Source organism: Suricata suricatta, chromosome 11 (genome assembly GCF_006229205.1).
Source record: "Suricata suricatta isolate VVHF042 chromosome 11, meerkat_22Aug2017_6uvM2_HiC, whole genome shotgun sequence".
Lineage (NCBI taxonomy): Eukaryota > Metazoa > Chordata > Mammalia > Carnivora > Herpestidae > Suricata > Suricata suricatta.
Window position 1 is genome coordinate 102460144 of NC_043710.1, and position 27184 is coordinate 102487327.

General features: G+C 42.7%; 1 protein-coding gene across 8 annotated transcripts; it reads left to right on the forward strand.

The window, feature by feature from the left end:
* Window positions 1-680: 680 nt before the first annotated feature.
* Window positions 681-27184, forward strand: C11H11orf88 (chromosome 11 C11orf88 homolog). 8 transcript variants are annotated; one of them, XM_029957032.1, is made up of 7 exons: window positions 2621-2759; window positions 4981-5261; window positions 5760-5798; window positions 6265-6335; window positions 23912-23971; window positions 24566-24618; window positions 26684-27184. In XM_029957032.1, the coding sequence occupies exons 2-7, from the start codon at window positions 5033-5035 to the stop codon at window positions 26739-26741; spliced, it is 510 nt and encodes a 169-aa protein (XP_029812892.1). In that variant the 5' UTR covers window positions 2621-2759; window positions 4981-5032; the 3' UTR covers window positions 26742-27184. The 8 variants fall into 8 exon arrangements, with proteins under 8 accessions (XP_029812891.1, XP_029812892.1, XP_029812897.1 ...); XM_029957037.1 differs by lacking the exon at window positions 23912-23971; XM_029957030.1 differs by lacking the exons at window positions 23912-23971; window positions 24566-24618; window positions 26684-27184 and adding exons at window positions 3195-3481; window positions 9682-10179.

Sequence of the window (27184 nt, forward strand, 5' to 3'; positions counted from 1 at the left end):
CAGAGCCCGCTTCAGATCCTGTCTCCCTCTCTCTCTGCCCCTCCTCTGTTTGCACGTACTCTCTCTCTCTCAAACAAATAAACATTTGAAAAAAAATAAAAAATAAAAAAAACTTTCTAAGAAGAACCTGCTAAAGTCCACTAATTTCTAACCAGTCTGATTCTTCACTTCTTCCTAACGGCATCCTTCAAAAGCTGTGGAAGATGGCATCTGTACAGATGGTGTGTGTGTGTGTGTGTGTGTGTGTGTGTGTGTGCTAAAAGAGGAAAGTTAGTTTCCACCTTTCATAATTCCTAGTTCCCATCACTCTAGTCTTTCATCTAGGAGTGGTCAATTTAATCAGTGCAAATTCTCCAAAGCTAAAGCAGAGGGTATATGTTTCTTATACTCTTCTCAGTTTGCTCCTGGTCACCAATTCTCACCGCCTCCCTGGAGCGCTCCCGCCCCGTCACCCTAATCACCAAAAGCCCAGAAACTCAATAAAACAGTAAACAACCTCCCTGAAAGGTACCTTCCTGGTTTTGTCTAAAACAAATGCAATCTTCTGTTTGGTATTTTAAAACACCACAGGCATTCTTACTTAGATTAAACCATGGGTCTCCCTGGTCTCCAGGCATGCCTCGACATGAACCATAAAGGGAATGAGATCCTTGGAGTTTCTCTAGTAACTACAGGTCAAGTCAACAGCAACCCTGAGAACAAGCATTCTTTAAAAAAGAAAAAGACAATATTTTTCTTGTTATTTTACTTTTTTTTGGTTGCACTACCTGCAAAATGAACTGCGTTTAAAAAATCTATTCTGGAGGCAATGAATTTTGATGACTTTTACATATGTCTTGTTTTTTTTATTATCTTTGAAGAAAAGCTTTAAAAATAAAAGTTTCAAGGCATCTACGGCAACCATTGCTTTAGACGGTGGCAACCCAGCTCAGGTAAGACATCTAAGATGCCACTAACGATCCTAAAACATCAATCAGTAAGAGGTACTTGATACTGTTTTTAAAGTGACTCACAATTTGAAAAAACAGAATTGCTTTTATAATTACGTCTTAACCAAAACTTGTAAGTCTGCATGTTGTCAGGATGAAAGCTATTGCACTCCTGCATTTATTTATGAATATTTAAGTATAAAAAACAAAATTGGCTCTACAGGTAGCCCTAGAAAGCTCACAGGTTAATAAGCTCTGATTCCAGCACATTGCTTGGTTTACTGTACATGTTAAAGAAGTGTGAGGGATTTATTTGTGTGATGTGTTCCACAACATTGTGCCTCTCCCAACCATCAGATGAGTGCAAATTATTGTTAGCTGTAAATGACCTGTTTTCTGCAGTTTAGCGATATAAGTTGATCTTGACAATGTTTTCTATACCATACGTTGTATACAGTAAAGTTGGTTTCTTACTCTTCACTTTGGTGCTGTCAGAACAAATGATGCACGTGGCAAAAATTGTGTGTTCATATGGAAAGATAATGCCGTAACACTCAAAACTCATCATTGGGAACTTCTGGTAGTGTAATAGTGTGAGTCTGGAATTTGTTTTGAATGATCTAGATTGCCTGCTCCAATTCATGCTATTCGAAGTATCTGTGAAACTGTTTGCTGGGTTTAGGGAATCAATGTGTGGCTGGGAAGTTTTCCTCTGTGGAGAAAAATTTAGAACCAAGCTTTTGGGGTCAACAATGAGTGTTCTATAACAGATGCATGCAGACCACACCGGGGGGGTGGGGGGAGTGGGGGCTACCTCCAACTGACTTCCACTAAACTGAGTTTATCCTGACTCCTTCACTGAAGGAAAAGAGGGCACTGAGTAACTAACGGCAGGAAGTCTTTCTGCAGGTCTTCCAGAAATCCTCTGCAACTGTCTTCTTTGTCCAAGACATTGTTTCTCCCTGAATACCCAGACTTAGTCTTGCTTGGGGGACCTACTCAAGCCTCAGCTCCTCCATGAACCTGCCCTGACGATTACAGTTCTCATTGATGCCCACCCTACCCTCTTCTATTTCTGCCCGGTTTAGTAACTTATTACATACAGCCTTGAGTGATAATGGTTTCACCCGGTGTTATCACCCAGATTATCCATATGGAAGGTAGCATAGATGACCTCAGGTGCTGAATATACACCAGGTAATTAAATCAATACGCGAGGACCAAGCTTTGATCTAACTAACGAACTGGCTGACTCGCTGTTTGACTAGAAGATCCAAGCGTCCGCCTCGTCGCACGGCTCTCCAAGACGTAAGAGGAACCCAAGGGGAAGGCGAGGGTGCGGACGGGACTCTCAAAGACAGTCGTCCCACATGCCAGAGGCCACCCAGGCCTATCTCCCTCTGGAAAATTAGAGCCTACAATTTGGCACCAGGCCAAGTTGTTTTCCCCGACCGAGATGGGCGTGAAAACGGGGTAGGCGTTTGGGGCGTCTTGCGGAGGGGTAGGGGAGAAGGAACTCTTTGTCCCTCCTGCCCTATCAGGAAGAGAAACTTCTCAGGAATCTGTGCCTCGGTCTCCAGGGCCTCTTCCCTGCAGGGACCCGCCCTCGGCCCCTTCTCGCAGCTTCCGCCCCTCCCCCAGCCCACCCCACCTCGCGCGCGCCCCGCCCCCTCCGCCTCTGGGTTCCAAGGGCGGTTGGCCCGCCACGGCCACGGTCACTCGGCCACTCGGAGCTGCGGGGCGCACGGGGTTGAGAGAGCCGGCTCTAGAGTTTGGGCTGGGGCCTGGAGAGCCGTTTTCTGGGGCGCACCGGACCCGGGAGTGAGGGAGGTGGGAGCCGGACCGAGAAAGCATAGAGGGGAGGGCCGGGGAAGGGACCCCGAGGGGGAGGGCCCCGGGAGGCACGGGGGAAAAGCTCGGGGCCTTGGCAGCGGCTGGGACGGAGCCACCTGGGGTTGGGGGTTGGGGTGCGCGGCCCGCAGGTGCAGGTCCCCTCGGAGCGCTGCCCGCTGGCCTTGCCGTGCCAAGTGTGCGCGGGGATCCGGGCGAGGGTCCCCGGGGAACCCCGGACCTCGCGCCCGGGCACCGTCGGGCGTCGCCGGAGGGGAAAAGAGGCCCGGACCCCGTTGGGGGCCACGGCGTGGGCGCCGCCGACCTTCCGGGAGCTGCAGCCCGCGGGCGCCCGGTGCTCGGTTTGTAGGCAGTGTAATTAGCTGATTGTACTCTGGTGCTTACAATCACTAACTCCACTGCCATCAAAACAAGGCACAGCATCACCCGCCGCCCCGCGCGCCGGAGGACGCCAGCCACCCTCTGCGGCGAACGGCCGACCCGGAGCGTTGGGGGAAAGCTGCGCGTCGAGAGTTGCTGCGTCAGCTTTGCGGGGCCCAGCGCGGCTCGCGGAGCACGTGGTCGGGGGACGGGGGCGTGCCTGCACCCCAGGAGGGCGGCTGCTGCTACGCGCGGTTAAACCGTGAGCTACCCAGGGTCACAGCGAGAATGGCCAGTCTCCTGCAAGGAGCGCGACATCTGGACAGTGGAATGGCTTTAATGTAAGCTGTGATGACTTCTAGACTCGGGGGAGGAGCCCCCTACGTAACGTTTAATGCTGTAGGTTGCGATTCTCTGTGCCTTTTGTTTTCATTAGTAAGGTCGTTTTCACCAACCCACCAACTAAAGGGAACTACAGCTGAACCCATGATTTGCCTATCATCACGTCTGGGGCACCAACTTGGCACTGCAGTGTATGATGGAAGTAAACTTTTTCCTCCCTCTGTGAGTCTAGTTACTAGGCAGTGTAGTTAGCTGATTGCTAATAGTACCAATCACTAACCACACGGCCAGGTAAAAAGATTTGGCGATCCTCCAAATGAGCTCCCTGTGCACATCAGTGTGTTTTGGGGGTGGGGTGGGGATTGGAATGGCGAATATTCCCCATCGTCTATCAATAGCGTAGCCAAGAGAGAAATCAGTATTTTAGCTGCGAAATATACAAGGTATAATCTCAGCATATACACATACACACACATATATGTATATATATCTTTGTAATTGTTCAACTTCCTTGAGGTGCTTAACCCCCCAAAATTTTAGATACATTGGGGAATGTAATTTTTTCCTTAGCTTATCTATTGTCATTGGATAGACTTGTGATGACCAACTTTTGAACTATCCTTCTGTGAGACTGTATGAACAGTTTTGAAAGATTAGAAAGTGCCATCAGGTCATAAGTTGTAGTTATTACCAGGCGTCCATTTCCTTTCCTGAGTTTGGCTGTAGGCTATCCACCTCAATTCCTGCCCTGGTAATCACAACTTTGCTGTTGGCCGAAATCATGAGATTGTTCCTAGGTTTATGAAATCTCCCAGGAAAGTGATTCACTCACACTTAGTAATAGTTTTTATATATATATATATATATATATAAACACGAACATTTTTCACAATTTATTTTTCAGGAAGGGACCAAGCCCACACATCAGCTATAGCCCCTTCTTTTAAGTAATCATTTAAGACTCTTGTAGGGCATGGGGCTTTTAGCCGGACTCCATTTAGGATCTAAATTCAGCTTCTTCCGTTAGATTTTCCCTTAAAGGAGGGGAGGAGGGGACTATTTAACAAAAGTTTTACACACAGGTACATATCAGCCCATTCGTACCTCTGGGCTCCCCTGTTGGATTCTCCAACCAATATCCACATAGGGCCTGCTGAGCTGTGGCAATCCAGTGTGCAAGGAGGGGTGGGTTGGGGTAGTAGAGCTAAGAAATTAAAAGCTTTATTGAGATATATAGATATATTTGGGGGACAGGGAGCTGGGTGGGAGGTGGGTACAAGGCTGACTGAGCATGTGAGAGCCTTGAAGGGTTGCCCCCAACAGGACAAGAAACGCCCCCAACTTGATGTTTTGACTCTGCTGTCTGGACTCTCAAGGCTTATACGGGGCATAAAGCTTGTAGCAGGGACCCCACATCTGCAGGGCGCCGCACCACAAAGTCTCCCCAGGAAATTTCAGGGCTTCTGGTATGGCTGTTGCCTGACGCTGGTCTCTGCAGGGGGAAGCTGAGCGGCCCGCAGACGGAGCTTGGAGAAGCGTCCTGAGTTACCATGGAAACCACGCCTGCCGGAGGTCGCCCCAGCCCAACGGAGGCGGTTGAAATTTGCCCCCAGGGATTACTCGTGTTCACAGGATCTTCGGAAAAGGACTCCAACTTGGCCAAGCAGTTCTGGATCACGTCCTCGATGTATCCTACCAACGAATCTCAGCTGGTGATGTCCAGAGGTAGCAGGCAGCGTCTGCCGGTGGCCAGGGTCTCCAAGGGCGGTAGTGGGTCTGGTAAGTGGCTGCCTCCAGTCATCACCACCAACCTGGAGGCTTCCAGAGCCCCTCCCAGAAGTAATTGCAGAACCGAATTCTAAAATCAGAATCTTGGATTTCGCATGTCTAAAATCCTACATGCACAGCTTTTCAAACTTCTCAGCAGTCCCTTCACCCTAAAAGCATCACTGGATTATTTTGTTACATCTAAAAGCACATCTGAAAGTATCTCTTGGGTTATGGCAGCTTTTTTGCTAAACGGTATAGAATAATCTGGGGGAAACGTTAACATGTTGACTGAATGGGGTGTTTACATAATCAAGTTCACACATGAAAGCCTCTGAGAAAGTTGAAAGCGGAATCAATAGTGGGAACCAAGTTCCCAGACGTGTAAGACATTAGAAAGCAGATATGGAAACTGCTATTATGCAATTTTTATAGATCTACAGAGCTTAAATACCTTTCATGGAGTGGTCTGTCCAATAATTGCTTGACTTCCCCCTTTGTATTTTTTAGAAAAAATTTGCTTCCGGCCTTGTTTCATTGAGAAAAACAGTAAGTACCAAGTTTTATGCCTTTCAACATCCTGATTCCTAGATTCTTCAGAACCCAAGTACTAGGTATAAGGAGACAGCTTTACACATTGGCATAACTTCCTGAACTGCATACCAAAACCTTGTCTGAGAGACCAGCCCATTTACCCAGAGGAGAATGTCTAAATTCCCCTCCCACACTGAATAGGAATATAGAAGTTGGAAACTCTTGAGTGCAAATATATTCTCTTCAGAGACCTTCTCCTGTCTCTGGATTCCTGTCTTACTCATCTTCTAAAGAGATTAGAGGTTCCCTTGAGCCACAGCCAGTTAATTCAGTCTCCGATTATTTATGAATCTGGTTTATAAAGTTTCAAGGCAATACATATTTGTGTCTACCTTCCAACTCCGTTGCCTTTTAACATTTATCCAGCTTAAAAAATCAGGATAAAATTATTTCAGACTGGATTTGACTTTGTTTCCTCTAGAAAGCCCAGATGTCACTGCTGAAACCCCAAGGACTCAAGGATCTGAAGAAAAAGAAAAGTATCTCCAAAAGGTAGGCCAAGATTTCAAGAAGTCATCTTATTTTCATTGGAAATTCATTCTTATTTTCTGAATAAGCCCAGTTATTCAGGCCGCCTGGGTGGCTCAGTTGGTTAGGCGCCCAACGTCGGCTCAGGTCATGAGCTCACGGTTCATGAGTTCGAGCCCCACATCAGGCTCTGTGCTGACAGCTTGGAGTCTGGAGCCTGCTTCGGATTCTGAATCTCTCTCCCTCTCTCTCTACCCTTTTCCCTGCTCATGCTCCATCTCTGCCTCTCAAAAATAAATGTAAAATGTTTTAAAAAATTAAATCCCATTTATTCTTCTTTCTACTTCTGGTATGTCAGCTTGAGCAACTAGAGAACCTTAATTATAATTATCATTGAGGATTAAACAACTATTAACTTTTGGCTCTTCTCGGTCTCTGCAAAAGCCCAAGGATATATAGGAACCACAGAATCGGAGGGAAATGGAGGGAAATGGCTTCACACTCTTGCCATCCAGTAAATCCCCAAACCATATACAGTGGTCTAAGAACATTGCAATGACTGGAAAAATCAAATAGAAATGACTGTTATCTGTCACCTAGAACCACATCGACAAAAGGGTGAAATTGAACACATTAGCACAGTCAAGTCAACTGAGCTTATCACTTTTTGGCAACATCCCTTGTTTGCTTTACATGTCACAGGTGCAGACTTTAACTCCGCAATTAATATGGTGATTTATAGGAACATTTTGTTTGGTTAATGGATAAATTCCATTCCTGTAACTGTGCCTGCACCATAAAAGCAAAGAGAGAAGATTTGTTTGGACTTAATGTCTTTAATCATGGGATATACTGGCAAACTCCAAAAGACTTATCGGGAATTCTACGTAGATTACAGAACAATGCATTTGAGTTTGCTGATTACAGTAATTCACTGTATAGATTTTTGGTGATGCTTCCAAACAAATGAGGCGATGGTAAATAGTCAGCATTTTCTTTTTTCTTGAGGTTATGAGGTACTATGTATTTATACCAGGACTTAATGGGTGGGATGGAGCCTAATTTTTAGTGAGGTAAAAATCATTAAATTCAACTTCCTCAGTACTTTTTAATTTTATTTTTGAAGATACTGAAATTAAAAGATTAAAGATGACCTATTGTCAATTTTTATCCTCTTTTGCCAAGCAATTAAGATGCTGTGAGTTACACTGCATGTGCTGCTAATGGACTATTTTTTTTTTAATGTTTATTCATTTTCAAGAGACAGAGCACAAGCAGGGGTGGGACAGAGCAAGAGGGACACACAGAATCTGAAGCAGGAAATCCAGGCTCTGCGCTGTCAGTACAGAGCCTGATGTGGGGTTTGAACTCACAAACCATGAGATCATGACCTGAGCTAAAGTTGGATGCTTAACTGACTGAGCCACCCAGGCGCCCCTGCTAATGGACTCTTACATCAGTAGTCTTAGAACTGATTTCCTTGCCTCAGATTCTTCTATATTAATTACTTAATTCTACAGATACTTATTGAGAAGTACCAAGTGCCAAGTACCATACTAGATGCTGGGAGTACAGAGAAAGATGTGGTCTGTGATCCAAAGGAGTTTACAGTCTGGCGGAGGAGACAGACAACTAAAGACAAGAATTCTGATACATCATTATGATAGATGTATGCACAGAATACTGTGGGGACACATTGATGGGCATCAAAATGAAGCTTAAGGAATCAAGAAATCTGCCTAAAGGAGCTGAGTTTCAAAGAATATATCGGTTTGACCAAAGAATGTGCAGAGCAGTCCTCCATGGAGCACTAGTTGGCCTCCTAAAACCCAAGTCCAGTTAGGCTTCTCTCACTGTGTGTCAGGGTGCGAGGCTAACAAAATAGCATAGACTCAGTGACTTAAACAACAGAATTTTATCTTTTCACAGTTCTCAAGGCTGGAAGTCTGAGACAAAGGTGCCATCAGAGTTGGCTTCTGATGAAACCTCTCTTCCTGGCTGGTAGATGGTCACTTCTCACCAGGTCCTTACATGACACAGGGAGAGAACTCTGCTGTCTCTTCCTCTTCTTATGAGGACACCAGTCCAATCGTATTAGGGCCCCACCTTTACGACCTCATCTAACCTTAATTACCCCCCGCAAAGGCCCTATATTTGCATGGATTTTTTTTAATGTTTATTTTTTTGGAAGAGAGAGTACGAGCAGGGGAGGGGCAGAGGGAGAGAGGGAGACACAGAATCAGAAGCAGACTCTAGGCTCTGAGCTGTCAGCACAGAGCCCGATGTGGGGCTCGAACTCACGAACCTTTAAGCTGTGAGATCATGACCTGAGCTGAAGTCGATTGCTTAACTGACTGAGCCAGCCAGGTGCCCCAACGCCCTACCTTAGAATACAGTTACCCATGGGGTTAAGGCTTCAACATAGGAAAGGGGGTGGGGAGATGAACGACTCAGTCCATCCACCTACTTCCATTTTTTCCTTGGCTCTCCATTTCTGCAGGATGAAGACCAAATCCTTATTTAAGTTCCTTTCAATCTGACCAGAACCTGACCAACTTCTCCTACCACTCTTCCCCTCCTCCTGCAGCTTTCTCCCACCCGCAGTGTAGCCCGCGCTGTAGAACTGGTTCACAGCCACTAGGCTAGGGCACCCTCTGTAGCCTCCCCCACTCCCATAGGTGCTAGCCAAGTGGGGAATGGGTAACATAATTTTTGCTGAACCTAAATAGACTATTCTGTGATATCTGCCAAATTGTACATCAGCTCAAGTAGGTCTGCAATGCAGTAAAGAAGAAGTTTCTATTTGTTAAGAGTAGAAGAGGAACAAGACAGCAGCCAGCGGGAAAGCGAATGTCCCTGAAGCTACGCCTTGTGAGTCCATGGAAGAGCTCAGGCAGTGCAGCAGAGTGGAGTGTGGTTCAGACTGCGCCCTGTACCAAAGGGAAGAGAGTCTGCAATACCTTTCAGACATTACTGTGATGTAGTGTCCATAGGAGCCAATTTAGTGAGTATATACCATGTACTATAAACTAAGCGGAGCAGTGTACATGCATCAACTTCTGTTCTCCTTCAAATAGGCTTGTGATGACTTTCCCCATTTAATCAAACAGGTTTCAGTGATCTAGTTCCCACAAGTGCTAAGTGGCAGAGCCCAGCTTCAAAGCCCATGAGACTCCTTTGTATGATAGTGATTGCTGGCCATGGCTCTGATGGCGTGTGCTGCCAGATAACCTAGAATTCAGAACTGTAGTATGAATCAGATGCATGTGAGAAACGCTGTTTCCAGCCCTCCAGGATGATACGCCGTTTCTTCAGCCGGCTATGCACTTTTATGTCTCTACCTAAAATGCTCTTCCCATTTACCTCCAAGACCCAGCTCAGGTGCCAACCTCTCTGTGCCAGGAGAGGTGACCTGGAGACGAGCAGAATGAACAGCGTCCTCCTGCGTGCTCCTATAGCAAGTCCCATAATCCCTCATGGTGTTTATCAGTCTCTGATCCATGCCGTGGGCCTCTGTGTGTGCTTCCGTCTCCCCCGCCGGATTACAGGCACCGTGGTGTAGTGCGCTTCGGAAACAAAGCAGGTTTGGAAGTCCACCTTTGCCACTTAGGATTTGCATGACCTCGAACAACCCATTTAACTGTGAGGCTCTGCTTCCTCAGAAAAGGAGGAATGATAAAAACGGCCACTCCATACAGTTGATATGTCATGTGACATACCTGGTCATAGTTTGCCTTCAACAATGTGAATTCTCTTCTCCTCTGTGAGACTAGAGGGCACCTCTTAGTGCTTAAGCCCAATGCCTTTCTGGTTATTGGAGTGCAATACATATTTGTTGACTGAATAAATAAATGCATAATTGAATGAATTAATGAGTGAACATATGCTCTATACAATGATATTTTCATTTTGTTTAGCCTTTCCCACATATATCCATCTGGCAAATTTTTCAAGGCTGATAATTTTTGCATGAGTACTCCCCACAGCTAATCTGTTTGCGAGACTGCTTTCAGAGCATGTTAGCACATCACTTCTGTTCTTGGTTTTGCTTGTATGTCGTGGGTCTCTATGTGGTGGGAGGCAGTGTGACTCTGTGTAATGATGAGAACACAGGTCAGTTTTTGGATACTACCGTTTTCCTAAGTCTGTTGTACTCCATCCATGTTGCTGCCATCACCATTCTAGAAATTTGTAGCTTAGGGGCGCCTGGGTGGCTCAGTCAGTTAAGCCTCCGACTTCGGCTCAGGTCAGATCTCAACATTCGTGGGTTCGAGCCCCGCATCAGGCTCTGTGCCGACAGCTAGCTCAGAGCCCGGAGCCTGCTTCCGGTTCTGTGTCTCCCTCTCTCTCTGCCCTCCCCCTCTCATGCTCTGTCTCTCTCTGTATCAAAAATAAATTTAAAAAACCATTTAAAAAATTTAGAATTTGTAGCTTAGTGACAGAAAACAAGTGGCAATGGGAGGTTCTTCTTAGCTGATAAAAAATCTACAATGATCTGTTTAATTTCAGAGAATCTTTATACATTGATAAGTAATTACCTATGATTTTTATTTTAAAATAGGGGACAAAGTATTTCCTAGCAATTCTCTTGAAGGTTTCTTCTTCTACTTTTTCCTTAAAATTAATGAAAAACCTAAAAAGTTCTTTTCCATATGTCTTAAAAGTACCTTCCATAAAAGCTTCTTTCCCCAACCAATATTGATTTTGTGGTTGTTGAACATTTTTAAAACTGTAATGTTATCCTCCATTTTGGAATATTCTCCAGGTATACATTATAAATGCTTTTGGTTAGTGGACAAAATGCTATTAATCACAACTACTGTTTCTTTGATGGATATCCATGGCAGAAAATCAAAAACAGTTGAGTCTGTCAAGATTAAATGGCTGACTCTGTCCATAAAGGAAACCTTATAGTGCTATGCTGGACCATTATTCTTCCTCTGAGAGCTCTAAAGTAGCCTGCAAACATTATAATAAATGAATAGTCAGCTAATTTTTTGAAATCATAAAACTAATTCGCTTTTTAGTTTTACCACCTTTAAGAAAGCTCTTTAGCTGATTATCTCTTTATGAAAAGAATGATAAATAATTCAGTTGCTGGGAGAAGGAAGAAGCGATCAGAACAGCATTTTAAGGCACATAAATAGATGACTTATTGGAAATGTCCATCTGGAATCAGAGTTCTGGCATGAGTACATATAAACTGAAGATTTCGACAAGGAAAGTCTTCATCTACAGAACAATACTCGTTACGGGGGTGGGGTTTTAATCCATCCTACCACACAGCCTATGCAGCCAAGACTGACCTTAGTGTACGACTTCGTCAAAGTGAGCTTGCATACATACGGCGTTTCCATGACCCAGGAGCACATCACGCCATGAGAACATTCTGAGGAGACTCTAAGAAGCCTCACAACACTTTTATTCACTGAATTATGAAACAGCACGGAAGTGGGAAACCTTCGTGTTCTCCTCCATTATCCTATATTTCAAAGTAACGAGGGATGCTTGTAAGTTTCACAGAGCCAAGCCAAAGATGTAGGAAATTTCTCAGCGTCCTTGCCATGATGCTCACATAAAAGAAAATCCTCTTTGGTGTCAAATTGATCAGAACTGGCTTCCCAGACAAACCTAGATCTTCTCAGTAACAGTGTTATCGGGTATTTTTTTAGTTTTGCTATCCTGCTCTAATGGAATATTAACAAAGATCCGTTTCCTCCATAAAACCTTAGGAAATGGTAGGTTCCTCCTTCACCAACAAAAGATACTTAGTCATTTAAATTCCTCTTGTTCCTAGTTTGTCAAAAATTCAAGTGGAAGAGTCATAAATATAGACTGTGCATTCACAGTAACAAGCAAATATTTTGGTAGCAAATGATAATTAAAAGATCACATAAATATGTATGAATTACTCTTTTATATCGTCTATAGTACCAGTTTGTTTTCAAACATCATTCAGACTTGGGGAACATTTTCAGTTGACAGATGAGGTCCCCTACTATTCTCCTTTGTAACGTCTACAGTCCATAAGCACATACTCCGGGAAGGGGGTCAAATAGGTGAGATTTGTGATCATATACATGAATTCATTGCCCAATACAGACACAGCCCCAGCGTTGGACAGGGACGACTTTATCTCTTCCATACACATTCACCTTAAGAACAGAATAAAAACATTTTAACCCCTAAGATACACCTGGTCAAGAACCCATACTAATTATTTGCTTATAAAACATGATCAAATGAAACTATTGAATGTAGGATGCAACACAAAAGGATTATGTAGGTTTTAAAACAAATGACAAGGCAATAGTGGAAATACAGTTGATAGGACAAAGTCATAGTAGATGAGCGTTGTATGGTTTTCGAAGGAAGTGATACCAGGCAGCTGATAGAAATTTAAGGTCGTGGTGCCAAGGTTTCAACGGCATGGAAGAGAAACCGTGCCGTGGGAATACATCCGAGGTCAGGAGTAGAGAACAAGGCAGGACCACTGCTCCGGAGTATCTGGGGCACTAGACAAGGACAGGAGAATGAGATCGAATACAGAGACAAGACAGTGTTTCATGTACTAGAGCTACAAACGAGAAAGCAAAGTTCTAGAAGCATAAACCCTTCCCCACAACAGTCACATCGCTAAGCACTTGTGTTATTCCCACTGCCATACTCAAAACTATTTCAAAGCCATCAATATTCAAGATAAACAAATTGATGTGCTATTTTTTGTAAGCTTATTTAATTACTTAGCATGTGCATGCACTGCGTGCAAATAGAGGAGGGGCAAAAAGAGAGGGAGAGAGAATCCCAAGCAGAATGCCACACTGACCGCGTGGAGCCCAATGTGGGGCTCGGTCCCACAAACTGTGAGATCAAGAACCTGAACCAAAACCAAGAGTTTGATGCTCAACCACCTGAGCCACCCAGGTGCCCCAACCAATGGTAGTTTTTTTCAGCCAAGCCAAAAAAAATGTTCAAAAATCAATTTACAGGGGCACCTGGGTGGCTCATTTTGTTAAGTGTCTGACTCTTGATTTCCAGTCAGGTCATGATCTCATGGTTTGTGAGACTGAGCCCCACATTGGTCTCTGCACTGGCAATGCAAAGTGTGTTTAGGATTCTCTCTCTCTCTCTCTCTCTCTCTCTCTCTCTCTCTCCCTCCCCCTCTCTCCCTCTCTCTCCCCCTCTCCCCCTCCCTCCCTCCCCCTCCCCTCTCAAAATAAATAAATAAGAAATGGTTTTAAAAATCCATTTACAAACAGTTGTTTTATTACAGAGATAAACACTTACATAACCTTTTAAGGAAAAGCATATTTTCATTGTTAACCTAATTCAGTAACTTATTCAAGAAAACTTAGCTGTTATTTAGGACAGTATATCTAAACCTTGAAATTTTTATTATAAAGAATATATTTTTAGAGCACTGAATAACTTAAAACAGAAAGAAAAAGGTTTTTAGTGGTGGTTATAATGTTTTACATATTATCTTTGCATCCTCTGGAGTTTATGCCCATAATGCTTCCAGGAGACATAATGTAAACGTTGGTGTGGATACAGATACTTGCCCAGAATGTGCAGTTAAATTGGACATTGTGTGGGGCCCACCTCATACAGGTGAGGCTCTGTACAGAGTCCATAGGGGGCCAGGCCGAACTTTACGTAATGTTTGCTCAAAGCAGCCGAAAACCTTTGTAGCCTTAAAAAGAGATGTAGGCAAGTTAAGGGTCACGGCTGAAGAGGCAATGCCAAACTCAGGCCCGAAGGGCCAAGCAAAGCCATACAGTACCATGAATCATGAGGACTAAAGTTAGGAGAATCTGATTTGGAAGAATTGGGCAAGATTCATTCAACAAACATTTATTGAGTACCTCTGTGTACCCGGCACTGTGCTGGGCACTGGAGTCCAATGCTGGAGTCACCAACGTGTTTTGAAGATACAAATTCTATCCTTATGTGAAACTTGCAGTCTAATCAGGGGGGCAGATATTTGTGAAAGAGTTGGTTGTGATGTTAGAGCAACATTGAATAGGGCAGTGTCGATCCCATCCAGGGAACAGGCAGGATTTCCGAAAAGACGAAATGGAGATTTGAAGGAAGAGAGGGCGTTGGGAGCGTTGGGGGAGAGCACTGCAGATGGCAGAAGCTGTGCTTCGAAAGGTACAGGGCATTTCAGAAGCTGACTGGCCAGCAGTGCAAAGCTTAGGCCACTGTAAGAACAATGAGAAGCCACTAAAGGGTTTTACATCAAAGGGACGATAATATCAGATTTGTCTGACTTGTCAGGAGACTGTAATATGGAGAATGGTTTCCATTAAAATATGTATGACAGCGCTGAGTTTGGGTGGAAAGTGGCCAGAGCAGAAATGGGCAAACGAGTGGAGGCCACTGCTGTCATCCAGCTGGATGGTGATGGTAAGCTTGGCTCAGGAACAGTCAATTTGGAGAGACTGAAGTCCTATATTGGATAGGAAAGGTGAGGCTGAACAAGATATCGGAGGCAACTCCAAGTTCTCTGGATTGCACAAAAGGTGTTGTTCTCCGAAACAAGGAGCGTTGGATAGATGAGGTGCAGGTGTTGCACTGGTGTTTTGTTTTATTGGAGTAGGGAGGGGTTAAAAATGCAGCTCAGACTGAACAAGTTTTGGGGTGCCTTTGAGAGAAGCAGGTGGAGTTGTCAGGCCTGAAACTCCCGGAAGTTAAGGGCCAGAGATGAGATTGGAGAGTCATCTGGCGGGGAGTCCCCCAGCCCTCCTCCTCGCAGCCAGGATAGGAAAGTCATGCCTGCAGGGGAAGGCCAGCGCTATTAACCCACTCACCTTACCTGTATGTATCAGTGTGATGAAAACCTTAAAGACTCAGTAGTTAATGTGTTTGCTGAAGACAAGCCTTAATAATTATCCCAGACTGAACCATCAATAGTATATAATTCGATCATATATAGAAGTACCCCTCGTACATCTATATACTTTATTGAATTTTAAGATGCAATGTTCATTTTATGCCCCTATTTTTCTCAACAGTAAAATTGAAATCTGACTTATTGCTTTTTTAAAAAAAATAAGTGCCTTTGAAAGCAACATTAAGCAGTTTTAAAAATCACTTACACTTGAACTCTCCTGCATTTGTTTGGTGTGAATGTTTTAAAACAAGAGCTAAGCTCTGCAGATAATTATTACTGATCTCCATTAAATTATGTATAACAGAACCAAGAAAATATATTTCTTTTTATTCTTCACAATAGATAAGTTAGGATTTTATTGAAATCTACATTTAAGAAAAATTGTATTGACTGTCTTTTATGTAATGACTGATATGTTTTTCTCATTTTAGTAAGCTGTCATTTTTCAAATGAAAATTATATATGTCAGAACTGGGAACTGAGCCAGGATCAAGCAATTTCCAGGAGGTATGGAAAGGTGCTTAGATATGCATCTTTTTCCTGCCAGTCAGGGTCCTTTCCCGGTTAATAGCCCTCTGACATCCTCCACCCACTCTCGTGGATTACTGCTGTTGGGTTTGCCTCCTAAAATTCATGCTGGAGAAAGCCTTTTCCTTGATTATTTGGGCTTTTAAAGTACATAGTAGATCATTTGTGGTCCAACAGTTCTGTATCTTACTAAATAGCAGGTATAAACTTACTATATGGAAATTATAGAATCTACATAGCAGAGTTCAATTCACAGGCATAGGGGATGGTAGGAAATGTATAGAGTCCGTTTCTAGTTGAAGCACTCTGTTACCAAAAGCGACACGCTAGCAGTTCCTGCCTTTTGGAGTCAGATGTGAGATTTTTACTGATGCGTTGTTGTGCCTAAAGCCAGTGATAATTCGCACCTTCCTCAAGTTGGCTTGGAACGTGGAAGGAAATGGAGCCTGCTGAGGACTGCATCTATAGAATAAGAACCAGAATTCCCTAGCGCTCCTGCTGGACTTGCGATCAAGTTAAAGTTAGGACCCTCAAGAAAAAAGATCAGCTAATGTTCTTAACTTCTGTTAAACCATAGAGCTTGGCTCTGCCTAGATAATATCCTCAATTTGGAATGTGATTCCCCTATAATAGTTAACTTCTCATCAAAAATCCTATCACGAATATTTAGTTTACATTAAATCGGATCTTAGAAAGCTTGTTGGTTTAAAAGTACTACTGTAATTCAACTATTCGTTGCCCTTTAACCACTTTTTGCAAAGTGCCACATGATAAAATAAATAAATTAACTTTGATCAAAGCTGACCTCAAGCTGGGCCATTTCTACTAGAATATAAATTTTCTCTGAGAGCAGACAGTATTTGTCTTATTCGCCACGGTTAGTCCAAATTAACTCTTCATTTTCAAAATGAAGATTGAATGAAGAAACCATCTTTCACTGTGTGTGTGTGTGTGTGTGTGTGAGAGAGAGAGAGAGAGAGAGAGAGAGAGAGAGAGAATGAGAGAATCTCCAGGCTGTGTGTGACGTGATATAGCAAAAGCAGCGTAGGATATGAAGTCAAACAGACAGCACTGGGGATGAATGCGAATCTTTGGTCCTGCCAGTTACCAGTTAGTTAAGTGACTCTGAGAAAAGTGATTAATTTTTAGATGGCTCAGTCCTTTTCTATCTGTTAAGCAGTAGTAATAATAATAATAATAATGCCCCTTTTACCATGTTATGAGGATTTAATGAGTAACCCCATGCACAAGGCCTGTCATCCAGCAGTGACTCAATGAAAGTTTATCTTCTCCCTCTCCCTTTCTATTTTCTTTTAACCCATAATTGAAAGATAAAGTTATAGTAGGTATAAAATAAGCTTTAGGATTAAATGAAATGCTTCGGCTAACAGGGTAAAAGGATGATGATATAGATTATCAAATGATGTAGATTGTCATCCAGACATGATGAGTAGATGACTGAAGGCACAACCCCCCAGGTGCCCATATCCTGATTAAAAGACACAATCAAGATCGGCTTGCCTATACTGTTAAGGAAACTCTCACAGTCTTTCCTCATCATTCTATCTTATCACCTGCACGTATTCCTAAGTTTCTATTTTGATTTCTAATTTGTCCCAAGAATTCCTTATGCTTTAAAAAAATATTTATTTAAATTAAAGTTAGTTTACATACAGTGCAGTATTGGTTTCAGGAAGAGAACCCAGTGATTCATCATGTACATACAATGCCCAGGGCACATCCCAACAAGTGCCCTCCTTAATGCCAACCACCCATTTAGCTCCTACCCCCACCCATTTCCCCTCCAGCAGCCCTCAGTTTGTTCTCTGTCTCTTGCGGTTTGTGGGGCACTTGGGTATCTCAGTGCGTTAAGTGTCCTACTCTTGATCTCAGCTCAAGTCATGATCTCACAGTTCATGGGTTTGAGCCCCATGTCAGGCTCTGCACTGAAGAGCACAGCCTGATTAGGATTCTCTGTCTCCCTCCCTCTCTGCCTCTCTGTCAATCTTTTTTAAAAAACATACAAAACTGTTTTTCTTATTTTTCCTTCCCTTCCTCTTTGTTCATCTGTTTTATTTCTTAAATTCTACATATGAATGAAATCATATGATCTGTGTCTTTGACTTATTTCGCTTAACATAATACACTCTAGTTCCATCCATGTTGTTGTGAATGGCAAGATTTCATTCTTTTTAATCGCTGAGTAATATTCCAGTGTGTGTGTGTGTGTGTGTGTGACAAATCATGAAGTACGCTTTTTAATTTCCAAATGTATGAAGTCTTCTTAAGATACCGGTTTTTTTATTTTCTAAATTATATTGCGGTCAGAAACATAGTTATTGTTTTCTACTAAACCAAGTTGAAACAGAGCTATCTTTATGTCAAGTTTCTCAATATGATGCCATTCAACTATCCTATGCTTCATACTCCTGCCCCCTGAAACACACATGTTACCCCTGGAAAGACAGGTTTATCATCACCTTAAGCATCTTTCAGCTCATTCCTATTTCCATGTCTCCATCTACTTTTAATTGGACTGTTACCTTTCCATCGCTGAGCATGCCTTTTCTGGTGTGCTCACTCAGCCCACGGTTTTCTGCCTTTCTCCCTTCGATGCATGATTTTTTTTTTAATCCTTAGATTGCTTATTTTGGAGCTCCTTTAAGGTTCTTATGAAACTTTCTACATGTTTCTAAAGTTACATTAAGATTTTAGATCCAGCAATGGATATGTTTAAATATTATCTTCATGTACTTTTTTTTCATTTTTTGATGTTTGGGCCATGACCATATATTGCATTTATATTCAATGGAAAGAATTTTTTAAAAATTTAAATTTCCATGTAAATTAATATATTTCCTCCAGTATTTTTTAGTCTATTTTTTCATGTGTATTTTTTCCTTTCAGAAGGAAAGGAAAATCATTGTATAATATTTGGGGAACTAAAAAAGCACATTCACTGTAAATCTTTTATTCACATTCTTAGGTAATCCTCAGAATAACTCTGAGAATTACCACAATTACCCTGTTTCATAGATGCAGAAGCTGGGGCTGAAATATGTGACTTTTTCAAAGTCACACAGCTAAAATCTAGTAAAGGCATTTCGAACCCAGGTTTATCTGGCAATGGAACCAAAGTGTTTAACTACTATACCAGACTGGTTCCAAGCATTTCTAGATTCTCTGAGCATTGGGATGGTTGCCAGGCATCTAGGCAAAGAATTGGTTTTAAAATCAATTCAATATTCTTCTAAGATCGTCTTAAGGTTTGGGGCACCTGGGTGGCTCAGTTGGTAAAGCGTCCAACTTTGACTCAGGTCATGATCTCATGGTTCGTGGGTTCAAGCCCCACCTCAGGTTCTGTGCTGACAGCTCAGAGCCTGGAGCCTGCTTCTGATTCAGTGTCTCCCTCTCTCTCTGTCCGTCCCCTGCTCATGCCCTGTCTCTCTCTGTCTCAAAAAAAATTTTTTTAATTTTTAAAAAGGATTAAATTCAGTAGTTCAGCTTATACTGTGGTCATCTATATTCCTCTGGTAGTATAGATAAGTAATCAGAGAAGTACACACATATGCTATTTCTGATGAATGTTTCAGTCAAAAAATTTCAATCATAATCCAAAGAAGTGGATCTTTCATATAAGAACCAGGTCTTGTGAAGAAAGGACCTTTCTTTCAAAGACTAGTGTTTATTAAGGGTCTTCTAGTATAACTGAAGAAGGTTTAGAATGCACTGAAGAACTTGTGGGTAGAGAATGTGCACCCTCTACGATATCCTTCCTTGCATCTCCTTTCTTCCATCCAACTCCATCCACCAGCTCACCAGGAGGCCAGAGATGCAATCATCAGTATCCTCCACGCCTGTCCACAGAGGATGGGCAACCCGCCCTTCTCTTCTTTTTCCCACTTTTCCACATTTTGAAACCATTGGAAAAAAATTTTCTCTAATAATAGTAATAACAACAATAATAATGACTGCCTCTTATTAAATATTTACCATATGCCATGCATTCGGTTAGACGGTTTGTAAGAGCTCCAGTTTTTACGACAACTTTCCTTGGAAATGAGAAATCCAAGACTCAGAAAGTAGCTCTTTGATTTGCCCAGGATCACAAACCTCTAACCTGTGGCCTAGTGATTACTGCGGGGGGGGGGGGGGGGAGAAAGGAGGAACCAGGCAGGATATTTAAGGAACTACTTACCATTAATCACACCGCAGAATTGAGATTCCAACCCAAAGGTTTGATTCCATAATCTGTTGTGCCGCCCACGTTGTTTGGCTCTGAAACGCCAAAAAGAGAAAACTAAGCAATTTAATTCTTGAAGTAACACCAAAATTTATTAATCATCTATGAGACATTAAATTTATATATTACCCTATCCTAGTTTCACGGAACCAATTTTTAGTTGATAATTTTGTTTTTTAATGTCTTATTTATTTTTGAGAGAGAGGGAGAGACAGTGTGAGCAGGGAATGGTCAGAGAGAGAGGGAGACACAGAATCTGAAGACAGGCTCCACGCTCTGAGCTGTCAGTACAGAGCCTGACACAGGGCTCGAACCCACAAACCATGAGATCATGACCTGAGCCAAAGTCAGATGCTTAACCGACTGAGCCACCCAGGCGCCCCAATAATTTAATTTTTAAGAATAGCATATAAACTAAATATATAAATATGGAAGAAAATATTATGTTAAAATATTTAAATATAAATTCTGATCTCCTTGTATTATTAAGAATGAATAAATTACATGGCTAAAATGTCTTATAAATATGATATCCCACTAATGAACACAATCAAAACACAGTGAGGAGAAATGATTAATCTTTTGTTGTTATTAAGTTAACAAGTCAATTGTTTATCCCCACCGATAAGGTAAATTGTAAAGATTTTCTCTTACCACCGAATTTTTTAGTTATGAAGGCAGAGATTTTCTAGAATAGTTGGCAGTGTTTGGTTCTTTGGCGCTGCTGCCTTCAGTAGTCTTCTTATTCATTCCCTGGAAGCTCCTCCAGGAAGCAGAAATCAAATCATATCTGAAAGCTTTGTTTCTGGTGCATTATATTATAAAACTGATCTGGCACTAAAATCCATTATAAAAAGACCTGAAATAAATGGAAAAAAATGAATTTCTCTTTTAACATAAAATCTATTTGAGTTATTTTGCACCAAGAAAGGCAGAGCTCGGGGATGAGGTGAGCAGGGGCTTACGGGCAGGGGTGCATGGAGCCGCCATAGGAGTGAGGTAGCGGCTCCCCTACCCGGTGCCCAGCCGACCAGCCCAGCCAACTGCTCCTTCCCTCATTTAAAAAAAATTCTATAATCAGAGTGAGGTTACACGCGCCATGAGAAGTCACTTTACACCATGATGCTGGTGCGCTGGTGCTGGCCAGACTCCAGTGAGAGGGGCCTCCTAGCGTGAATGTGCATTTGGTCTGGACTGATCTGAGCATAAACACATCTCTCTCTCTAAGCCACTTGAGTTTTTAATTTTACTATTATTTTAGATCTCGTAAGGAAATATATGTCTGTATGTGAGAAGCGTTATGACAATACACCTTGCCTCTGGCTACCCGGTACTGACACACAAAATAATCACGAAGTTTTGTTCATAAGGAATTTTAAGAACTATCCATTGTTTAATTTCACTTTCTAAAACAGGTTTCTTTTTGTTTTTCCTCCTTCTCTTCCTCCTCCTCCTCCTCCTCCACCTCCTCCTTCTCCTTCCTCTTCTTCTTCTTCTTCTTTTGCTTAGGCTAATAATTGTGTATCAGTGCAATGATTTCATTCATGCATTAGGACTCAATCAATTCAGTTCAACAAAACTTCATTGAATATCCTCTGCAAAGCACTGCTAGGCTCTAAAGAAGGATAAAAAGATGACCATACCCTGAAAGAGTCATAGTAGCAACTATGAGATAAAGCAAGGAAAGTGATGGGGTGGGGGAGGAAGAAGAATGGGTGATGGGCACGGAGGAGGGCATTTGTTGGGATGGAAATCAACTTGACAATAAACTATATTTAAAAAATCAAGGAAAGTAAGATCAATGCCCTAATAAAGGTATAAAGTCCTATGTAAAAATAAAAATAAAGTCCTATGTAATCACCGAATGGGAGTAGCTAATTCCAGATGAGGACCTACGTAATGGAAACGTTGGAAAAGAAACCAACACTGGATACCTACATGACAAAAATCCCAAGTCCTTATGTACAGCCGTTATTTTATTCAGTCCCTAGCAAGTTTGACAGCTGTTAGGAAATGTAGCTTCGTTTTTGCAAGTACCCCAAATCATTTTTCTTTCAATAACTGTGATATGTGAGGCCTAAAATTCAAGTGAAAGGTAGAAATCCTTTTTTGTCTTATATTGTCCCAAAATAAAAACTTCATAGGCTCATAAAAGGCAAGGTTCATAGGACAGGAGCAAAATGAGGCAAGGCCAAGGCACAGGTGTACGTGGCCTGCTGCCGATTCCTCCTGCCCCGTGAGCATCTCTGTGGAGCACCCCAGGCTCGGAGCTTCTCCTGGGGGCGTCTGGCTCAAAGCCTCATCCGGAGGAACCACTCAGCACCGCAGCAGCCTCCGGGGCTCGGCACACCCTGTGTCCGCTGCCTCTAAAGCTTTTATCCTCATCCTGTCTCTGTTACTGTCTGGTGACCACAGCTTTGAGTCTCTCCTAGAGACACACACACCCGAGTCTGAGCTAAGGGTCCCTCATCAGGTCTCTGATTGCAGCCTATGCCAACGCCTTCATAGCACAGTTGGAAGGATTCTCTGCAATTACCTCGCAAGCAGGAATTGTGCTGTCCGGCCCCTAGCACAGTAACGTTACATCAGAGGTGCTCATTATGGATGGAAACGTGTCCCTCCTGAAAAAATGTTATGTTGGAGTCCTCTATAGAACTTCCCATAGTCCTCCGAATGTGACCTTGGAAATAGACTTGCTGTAGATGAAATTAGTTAAGGTAAGTTATTACTGGAGTAAAGTGGGCCTTATAAGGATCCTTCTAAGACATGCAGGCAGACACACACATGGAGAAAGCACTGTGCCGATGAAGGCAGAGACTGGAGTTCTAGAACTGCAGGACAGAGCGCCACAGATCGCCAGCAGCCTGCAGAGGCCGGGGAGAGGCCAGGGGGATCCCCTACACGTCTCAGAGGCAGCTCTGCACTCCCCCTCCCCCAGCCCCTTGATTTGGGACTTCCAGCCTCCAGAATTGTGAGACAATAAATAACTGTTGTTCTAAGTCAGCAGGTTCATGGCGCTTTGCCGCACCAGCCCTGCAGAAAAGAGTGCAGTGCCCAGTTTACCTGGCTATGACAAATCTGTGTCTATTCCCAGTAACTTCCTGCCTCCAGCCTTGATCTAAACCCAGCTGCCTTCATTTTATTGGGCCACTCAAAGCTACAGATTTTATGTCTGATTCTCAGGTTCTTTCATTCTCAAATGCTCCAGATGCGATGTTCTCCCTGGCTGTCTCCAAAACTGAACATAACTGGATTTTATGAAAGAATCTTTGTACCTATACTCGCCTCCTTTTAGATAGTCTATATCTTGATAAATCTTCATGCCTGCACTAAATTAGTTTAACTTGTGCGCATTGTATGCAAACTTACCCGAGGACGTCCAAGGCTCAGTACCTAAGGCCGAGGAGAAATGAGAGAATGAGTTTCTCTTCCACACGCACGCTGCCGAGAGCCATCTTGTCACGGACTCAGGTTGTGGCCCGCTGCCTGAGTTTGCTGACCTTGCATTGACGGCAACTGAGTGGGGTGGACAAGAGCTTGGCCTTGTTGTCAGATAGAGCCGGATCGGCTCCAGTTCTGCCATTTCGTGGCGTCAGTAAGTTATCTAATCCTAGTAAACCTTATTACCTCCTTTATAAAGTGGGGTAATATTAGTGTCAAACTTCCTTAGCGTAGTTAGTGTGTAGTAAGGTCTTAACAAAGGTCATTATTAGATTATTAGATGGGCACAAAAAAATACCCTTCCATTTAGTATCAAAATCATATTATTTTGCAAAGCAGCATCTTCTGGAATAAACTGTTACAAATGAAAAGTATAAATCTACCATGGAAATTAAATACCGGAAGGCAAATACAACAACATATACCTTTCACAGACAAAACCTTTATCACTGAGTCAAAAGACTCACTCACTTTTTTTTTCCCTTTAAACAGGCTAAAAGGAGAGATGAGATTCTCCAACTCTTAAGAAAACAAAGAGAAGAAAGGATCTCGGTGAGACCAATAGGCATTCAGATACATCTACCAGGAGGGGCAAACTGTGGCAAATTCTCAGAAATTATTATAGGTACTCTAGATACTCAAGGTCCGGAGCCCTCTAGCCCCTGGAGTGGGGGCAGGGTATAGACGTCAGGTAGTTTTGCTATCCTTGAGAAATCAAAGAACTCTCCAGAGTATGCAGGTCTGCAGCTCTGCAGGCCAGGGGACACCGTCAGTGGGTCTGCCATCACGTGTTGTAAGGCCACAGGATATGCCCATGGGCTACTGCGGGGCTGACCTTTGTTCTACAGCGATTGGTCTCGCATCGACCATACCAAACCAAATGCTAAATGAAGAGAAACATAATAAAGATAGTAAGACAATAATGGCACCCCTAAACTTACAGATGTACAAACACCTGCTCTCCTGAATGAACCCCAATTCCCTTCCTCTGGAACATTTCTAACCCCACAGTCTCCAGATTTAAGAAGCTAATCTGTATAAACTCCGTGATAATTCTACCTCAGATTTTTTTTTTCCAAGTAAGGAAATTTCAGTCAGCGCAAGAAGTAAAAATTTTCCTTTCTGAGTTCTGTTTTTTGTTTTCAGAAAGAACTGATTTCCCTTCCTTACAAGCCAAAGGCCAAAGAACACAGAGCAAAGTAAGTTTACTTCTGCCAAAAGTATTCTTACCTTTCTAGTTTCCCCCATAAAGAAGCACTTGTTTTCATACCCCCTTTTGCCCCCTGCTGTCAAATCTTCTAAAAACCCACCCACTGTATTTACAGATTTCTTGCCTTGAATAAACCCTCTCCCCCTCCACATTACAGCCTGTGTGCCCACTTGCGTATCTGGGCAATATGCCAGCATGAAGAGGTGTAAACAGGACGGCAAATGAAGCCTGGGTCTCTGCACGCATTCCCTTCCCCTCCTTTCTCCTTCCCTGCAACAGTATCCACCCCTCCTCAGGCCCTCTCAGCTCCCCGCTCCCCTCCCCAGCCCAGCCCTGTCATCTTTAGCAACTCAGCCGGCCTTCCCACTACCAGAGCCCATCCCAGCAAAGGCGAAGCTAAGGATGCCTAATCTAGGCTCATGTCGTGGGGTCTGAGCCTCCCAGTGAGGGGTTACTAGCCTTAGCCCTGGAATCATGTTAGAGCAGGAGGAGACACTTGGTCCAGAAGAGTTTAAAGGAAACCAGAATCATTAAAGAAGCCCTATTTTTTTAAAAAAAAAATCTCTCCGTCTTTGTTATTAAGACGGAAAACCAATGTGGCTAACTCAACATTAGTTTTATAAATGTTTACTTGCATACTGTATTCAGGGAAGAACAGAGAGTGATAGAATTTTGATTCTTCTCTTACTGGTATTGACGCTAACTCCCCTTAATGTTATCAGGGTAATTCTCTTTTAAAAATGAGTATGTCCACACTAATTTTTTTCAAGTTCTAAAAGAAATGGAAAGATCATTTACATCACCTGGCTTCCTTGTCCACATAATACTCAGCAATTTAATTTCTTACTTTTTAGCTAGATGATTTGAATTAGAGACTAAGGGTGGAACAAAATGAGTCCAATGGGAAGATTCACTTGTCAGATTCAAATAATGGGTGAAGACTGGTACCTGACTAGCATCAGCAGAGGCGTCTGGGTGCCTCAGGTTTCCGTGCATATTTTTCCAGGAATGTTTACAACATTCCTGGCTACCACCCATGTCAATTCACCTAGAACATCATTTCGCAGCGTGAGCAGATAATTCCTTACACGCTTGCCTAACTCCTCTTATATACGAACTTGCCCATTTTCCCTCCTCTGCCCTGGAGCCTTAACTTTCCTTCTGTTCACGGGGACTTCTTCCTCCTCCGAGCTTCATACACAGGAACTGTCTGCACTGGGTTCCTTTGGCAAATCACTCACTACTTTGCACCCATGCTTCATAATCACTCAGCTCATTAACTCTTAAATTATTTAATTTTTCACATATTATGGGCTTGTCTGCCACTATATTGCAAACTCAGTGAGAAATTGGGCCACCCTAAGTGCCTGGCACACTGACTACATGTAGAAAGACAGAAAATACTTGTAATAAAAAATTTTAGTTCAAAAAAGAGTATGTAATTCAGTATTAGCTAATTTAGAAGGTGATGCTTTTATATTGTACATTATAAACATTTTTAAATTTTTGAAGTATTTTAGATACAATCATAAAATACTGAAATTTGTCTTCTTCATCCTTTTGTGTCCGCCCAACCCCCCCCCTCCACACACACACAGATACACCTTCACCATGCTCCTCCAACAGATCTTATGATAATCTAGGTTCTCTTCCATCAGAAAGAACTAGAAAGTGCTCCTAGTAAGATGTTAGTATCGATGTTTATTGTCCTCCCCAGGAATATTTACCTTTTAAAAAAGACCTGACTAGAAAAAAACAGTTGGTAATCCAAAGAAATCAATAATCAATGATGAATCTCAGAAGTGTGACTCTCAGGTGAGCAAAATATATTTAGGGTAGGCGGTCTTCTCCCAAGCCCTTCAAGTCACATGTCACCCCATAATGACCCCTCCTCCCACTTATGAGTTGATACTCGGTTGCAAAGTCTAATGCCTCCTCAGAATTCAGGACTTAAATCCTTGCTGGAGAAACTCTCAGAAACTGTCTCCCTGCTACATTGTGTTTACACCGACAGAGATCTGTGCATTAAACCTGATTCATGTTTCTGCCAACAGAAAAGTGACTCCAGAGTCAGACAAGGAAGACCAAGAGGGGGTCAAAGCCCTGGACTAACTTGACTGACAAATGGGAGAGGATGGCCCACTTAGATCTTCCCTTCTGAAGCAACCGTCTCTTATGGCAGGATCATTAGGATCACCTTGTTGAGACAGACAAAGAAAGAAAAGTTAAATATGCAGACTTCTAGGGATTTTACTAGTTATTGAATGCTTGTGTCTGTTTTACTTGATGGCTACTACTGTATTTGGCATTACACTATCATCTCATCTTAAACTTCTGTAACTCCGATTTATCTTGTTCTTGTCTGAAGGGTGTACCCAGAACTGCCATATTTGATTCTATATTCTGCATATCAGATAAACAAGAAACAGGGACTTTATGTGCCCCAACTTGAGACCACTAGTAAAACCCATAAGGACATGGGGATGGAGGGCCATCCTGAAACCTTAAAGTCTTCTTGCTGTAAAAAAATAAAAAATAAAATTCATTTTCAGAAA

Coding starts and splice junctions, on each gene's coding strand:
- C11H11orf88 (XM_029957031.1), top strand. CDS start 5,033: ATGGAAACCACGCCTGCCGGAGGTCGCCCCAGCCCAACGGAGGCGGTT. Junction 5,262..5,759: donor CAAGGGCGGTAGTGGGTCTG/GTAAGTGGCTGC, acceptor TGTATTTTTTAG/AAAAAATTTGCTTCCGGCCT. Junction 5,799..6,264: donor TTGTTTCATTGAGAAAAACA/GTAAGTACCAAG, acceptor TGTTTCCTCTAG/AAAGCCCAGATGTCACTGCT.